The sequence below is a fragment of the Loxodonta africana genome, chromosome 7 (assembly GCF_030014295.1).
Source record: "Loxodonta africana isolate mLoxAfr1 chromosome 7, mLoxAfr1.hap2, whole genome shotgun sequence".
Taxonomy (NCBI): Eukaryota; Metazoa; Chordata; class Mammalia; order Proboscidea; family Elephantidae; genus Loxodonta; species Loxodonta africana.
This window is the reverse complement of record NC_087348.1, coordinates 33,635,508-33,640,979: the sequence shown is the minus strand read 5'-3', so window position 1 is coordinate 33,640,979 and position 5,472 is coordinate 33,635,508. Positions and strand designations below refer to the sequence as shown.

At 36.1% G+C, this 5,472-nt stretch overlaps 1 protein-coding gene across 1 annotated transcript; it reads right to left on the bottom strand.

Annotated features, from left to right (window-relative positions):
- Positions 1 to 227: 227 nt before the first annotated feature.
- LOC100671286 (olfactory receptor 4C15-like) lies at positions 228 to 2,447 on the bottom strand. Its single transcript, XM_064289165.1, has one exon. It carries the CDS (start codon positions 2,427 to 2,429, stop codon positions 1,395 to 1,397), a length of 1,035 nt encoding a protein of 344 aa, XP_064145235.1. The 5' UTR covers positions 2,430 to 2,447; the 3' UTR covers positions 228 to 1,394.
- Between the last annotated feature and the right edge of the window lie 3,025 nt (positions 2,448 to 5,472).

Sequence of the window (5,472 nt, the reverse complement as noted above, 5' to 3'; positions counted from 1 at the left end):
GGAGTCTGGAAGTTGCTTTTTGATGTTTTAAATTATCTCAGTGACATACAAAGAAATTTCATCTAATGTTTTCCTGTAATTTTGATGGTTGTGGTAGTTTTTGGGGCAGATATCTTTCTTCAAATCAAAGCATCCTTCTATTCCTAATTTGCTAAACCTTTGTATCATGAATAATAGCGAATTTCTCAAATTCTAATACAGAGGTAATCACGTAATTTACAAGCTAATATTGATAACATCAAGTCATTAGTAACAGCAATTCCTCATAACGACATTAAGACCAAGATTTGTTTCAGAATACAAATTTTCCAAAAAATAAAAAAGGTCAGGCATTGAGCTGTTAAAGAATATTTTTAAAGGGTAAAGTCTATTTAATGTGAATTAATTTGGGGATCCCACAGAACAGATAATAATTTTGTGAGATAATTGGCAGGTAAGACTACAGCATGAATGGTCAGAATAGCTCATATATGCAACAGGAGATATAGCTTCTGAGCCTACTTTATTAAGGCTGACTTAAACAAGATGGCGATTTATTTCCCTCTTTCATAAAAAAAGCCTGTGGCAAGTATTGTGTGGCTGGTATGACAGCTCCACAACATCAAGTTTACAGACTCCTTCAGTCTTGCTTTTCCACTAAGCTTAATACACATCCTCATTGTCCAACACACCTGCTTGAATTCGGGTACAATTCAACATTCACAGAATTACCATTTACATTATCACTTTCATTTACATTTTATTGACCAGAGCATAGGCATATGGTCACACCTAACCATATGGAATGTTGGAAAATGCAGTCTTCTAGCTAGGCAGTAACGTATCTTTAAAACAAACAACAACAACAACAAAAATTGCTTTCCAGTGAATTCTGATTCATGGAGATCCTATAGGAGAGAGTGGTGAGTTCAAATCACTGACTTTTTGGTTAACAGCTGAATGGTTAACCATTGCACCACCAGGGCTTCTTAGCTGGAATCAGTGTCCCAAAAGTAAACTTGTTTTTCAGTTAAAGAGTTTCAGGAAGCTCCTGTTCCTAATCTCTACAATATTTTTTGTCTTCCCTCCATGAAGTTTCTTCAAAGCATGGTATGAATGGCAAGAACTTAAGTAGATAATCTGATTCCCCTTTTTACTGATTTCCTTTATTATTATATTCTTAAAAAGCATAAAATTCAACTCTCTTCAAATCTTATATAAGGATACTGAATTGCCAACATGGAGTAGAAGAGTGATCTGAGGGCAGAAGTAGCATTTCCGGACCTCCACTTTAATATTTTTCTGTTTTATTATATTACTTTCTGTTTTACAAGGTCCATCCCCTATAAAGTTCTTGGCTAAGCCCATTTTGAATTCTTTCATCTTGAAATTTTATATTTATTCAGTTAAATGTTTTATTTTTCATCAGAAATCACCATCAATCTCATATACAACTTCCTCATGGCATTTTGCACTTCCTTATTCCTGAAAGTATAAATCAAAGGATTCAGCAGGGGAGTTAGGATGGTGTAAAATATGGTCACCATCTTGTCAAAGGAGAAAGCAGATGGAGGTCGTGTATACACAAATATGCATGGGACAAAGTACAAAACCACGACAGTAATGTGAGATCCACAAGTGGAGAGAGCTTTCCACTGACCTTCAAAGCTATGAGTTCTCAATGAGAACAAGATGAAACAATAGGAGATAAGCAACAAAGAGAAGTTTATGATGCAGATAAACCCACTATTGGCAGCCACCAAAAGGCCAAGGATATGAGTGTCAGTGCAGGCAAGCTCCAATAATGGGTATAAATCACATATGAAGTGATCAATGACATTGGGGCCACAGAAGGGCAGCTGGAAAGTAAAGAGAATTTGTATCACAGAATGCAAGAAGCCCCCTGTCCAGGCTACCCCCATCAGAATGCCACAGAGCCTCCAGTTCATGATAGAGGAGTAATGCAACGGCTTGCAAATGGCCACATAGCGGTCATAGGCCATGGAGGTGAGAACAATCATCTCCACTCCGGCAAAGAAGTGTTCAGCAAAAAGCTGAGTCATACAGCCCTCAAAGGAGATGGTTTTCCTCTCTTGGAGAGAATCTACAATCATCTTTGGAGCAATGACAGAAGAGAAGCACACATCCAGGAAGGACAGGAAAGCCAGAAAGAAGTACATGGGAGAGGTCAGGAGTGCCGGGTTCGTACTGATGGTCACCACAATTAGCAAATTACCCCCAATAGTTGCCATGTAGATTGACAAAAATACAACAAATCCTATTTTTTGAACATTTGGATTCTGTGAAAGCCCCAAGAGGATGAATTCAGTTACAAAACTTTGATTTTGCATGATGTCAGAGGAAAAGGTGAAAGCTACCACAGTGACATTGTAGAATCTGAAATTATGAGAACGAGATATTTGGGTCAGACCAGCATATCGTATTAGCATAGTCTTCAGCAGGTTGGTGCATCCATAAGCAAAGTTATTTTAAGTGCTTCTGTTGCTGTTAAGAATACAAAATTAGAAATTCTTTGAAGGCAGCAGTGAGACATCAGGCAGAATTGAGGTTAAATACTTAAAAAAAATAGTCAAAGTTTCTATATGGCAGAAGAGAAACTTTTATATGTTGTTGGAATGACAAATAGTTTTTATCTTAGGTGCCAACATTGATTGCTAGTAGTGGTTACCTAGAGTGAATTATTGAGAAGAATTCTGAAGCACATCCACACTCTGAGGAAAGAAGAACTGTAATGTATTAGTTACGCCTCCCATTGACATGGCTTGGGAACCAGGGTGCCTTGCATGGGAAATGCATCTTTTATCAGAAGACCGCCTTACCTACAAATAGAAGAAGAGATAGCATGTGGTTTAAGAGGTGCTAGGAAATCATGCCTACTCCCCCAAATATTTCTTTAAAAGTATGAGCTGAAGTGGGCCTTCAAGATGAATTCATTCCTTATAAAAATGGAAAGCCTATGGAAAAGTGTCTACCTGTATGCTTAGCAAATAAGTATACATTAAGTGTTGTTTTTTCTTTTTTATTATTATTCATCATTTTAAAATGAAAACAGGAACTAATAAAAATAGTAATACCTACTTCAGAATGTTGTGCTGATGACTAAGTGAAATAATGCAATGAAAGCAATTGCTCAGCACCTAGTGTCCAGGATACAGTTCACGTTAGGTCTTATTATCCCTATGTTAATGGTAACGAACTCATGCTTTGAGAGTTTAAGGTCAAAAAATTAACAAAAGGTAGATCTGGGATTTTCTTGCTCTAAAGCCCAAGTCCCTTCCACTGGATCAATAAGGAAAGGGTGAGAACATTTGTTTCCTAGGGACAACTTCAGAGCAAGGATGGACTTTCTACACTCTTCATACACCTCTCAAGGTTAAAACCTTCTGATTCGTTTGTGTATAAATGAGACATTTCAGAGAAAGAAAATGGGAATGATTTATAATCAGAAGGTAAATTCCCACCATATGCATCTTATCATATACAAATGCCAACACCTTGTAGGTAAGAAATAGAAACAACATATTTAATATAAACCTGCTAAGTCTTTAGTAATTATTAACCAATTAGTTATACGCTGTGGCTCAATATGTTCCAGTACAACTCATGAAGGTACAGCAGTTTCAAAACTGTATAACTTTACTGTAAAATTGTTCATGCCTAGCTTATCTGATCATCTCACAGGATTATGATGAGGGAATTTTGAAAATGTAAAAATGTTGCTTATGATAAATAACTTGCAAATTGTGATTAATATTATCCCACTTAATAATCCAGCCGCTTTACCCATTGAAAGCGTTTCCGTGAGTCAACCAGATAATTACTTCCAACTTTTGACTTCATTTTCCATGGGTAGACTCAGCTTTGAAGGATGAGTGTGTCCTCACCTGTACGTATAGCAGAAATATATCACTTGAATAGTTTACATAATTATGTTTGCTAAAGAGATGACTAAAAGGATAGTGGAGCTTATTGTGAGAATTAACAATGAACTGATTTTGTGAATAAAACTAACAAATATACAATTGTGTAGGTTAATGTCTTTGGTTCACTTGCTTTAAAACAACCATTTCCTCTTTGTCCCAGGGCCTAGCCAATCCTAAATTATGTCAGCACTGTTAACTTCATGGAAAACTTGGTGGTGTAGTGGTTAAGTGCTACAGCTACTAACCAAAAGGTTGGCAGTTCTAATTAACCGGGTGCTCTTTTTTCTTTGGAAACTCTATGGAGCAGCTCTACTCTGTCTTATAGAGTAGTCATGAGTCAGAATCCACTGGACGACATTTTTTTTTTTTTTAATTAACTTCATATACAGCTGCAAGCTGTCACCTTGAAAACAAGAATATAAAACAAACCTCAAAAGGTCCTTGTGTCTGTCAACAACCGTTTATTTTAAAAGAAATAATATCAATATATGATCCAACTGTGGCCAGTTTATCCTAGGACCAAAGCAGGAGAAACAATGAAGTGAAATGAGTAAGAACATCGACTCCAGACTTATACAGGCCTGGGTTCAAATCCAAGCACTTCTATTTGGTTATGTGTCATGGAACAAGCTACTTAAAATCCTTGGTTTTCACTTCTGAAAGGTGAGTATAATAAGAATGCCAATTTATAGAATCTGATAACACAACACACATAAAAACATTCAGGAGGAGATCAAGCCCCCAGACCACAGACACAGAGAACTGTCAACATTTTTACTTACACTTAATCCCCACCTTACCACGAACAGGTCTTTTACTGATAAGCTCTTTGACCCATCATTTTATAAATTTAAAAACGTAAATTATTTTATTTGGTCACAGTTGTAGATGTGCTAATTTTTTTAATCCATAGCGCTTCTAAATGACCTTTGTAACCCCTTAGTAGCTCTCAAACCCACATGAGTCCACTTCTACTTCAAGTAGCTTTTTTTTTTTTTTTACAAAGAAAGATTTGGTCTATATTAATATTTAAATAATACTTAACCTTTTTGCTTCCCCTATAAAGGTAGTTCTAAGACTAATACAATTTTAGAACTAAAATGCTCCTTAGATATTAACCAATCAGCCTTTCTTGTATCAGATAAAAAGAGTTTCCAAAATTAGCATTAAAATGCTGAAAATGGAGAACACAATGTGCTCGTGGTTTATGATCACAAAGTTTAGATTTTAAGTCATTTAAAAGATAATTGTCCTGAATTGGGTCCTAGAGCAGAAAAAGGACAGTGGTGGAAGAACTAGTGAATTATGAATAAAGTCTGGAGTTTAATTAATAGTAATATCCCAATGTTTGATTCATAATTTTTACACATGTACTCAGGGTTACCTGACATGTCACCATTAGGGGGAGCCAGGTGAGGAGTATACAAGAACACTCTATACTATCTGTGCAACTGCTCTGTAAATCTAAAATTACTCAAAATTAAAACATCATTAACAAAGGTGATTGTTCTGTTTCTGCTATCAAAAATGTAGCCGTGCCAACTTCATC

Coding starts and splice junctions, on each gene's coding strand:
- LOC100671286 (XM_064289165.1), bottom strand. CDS start 2,429: ATGCTAATACGATATGCTGGTCTGACCCAAATATCTCGTTCTCATAAT.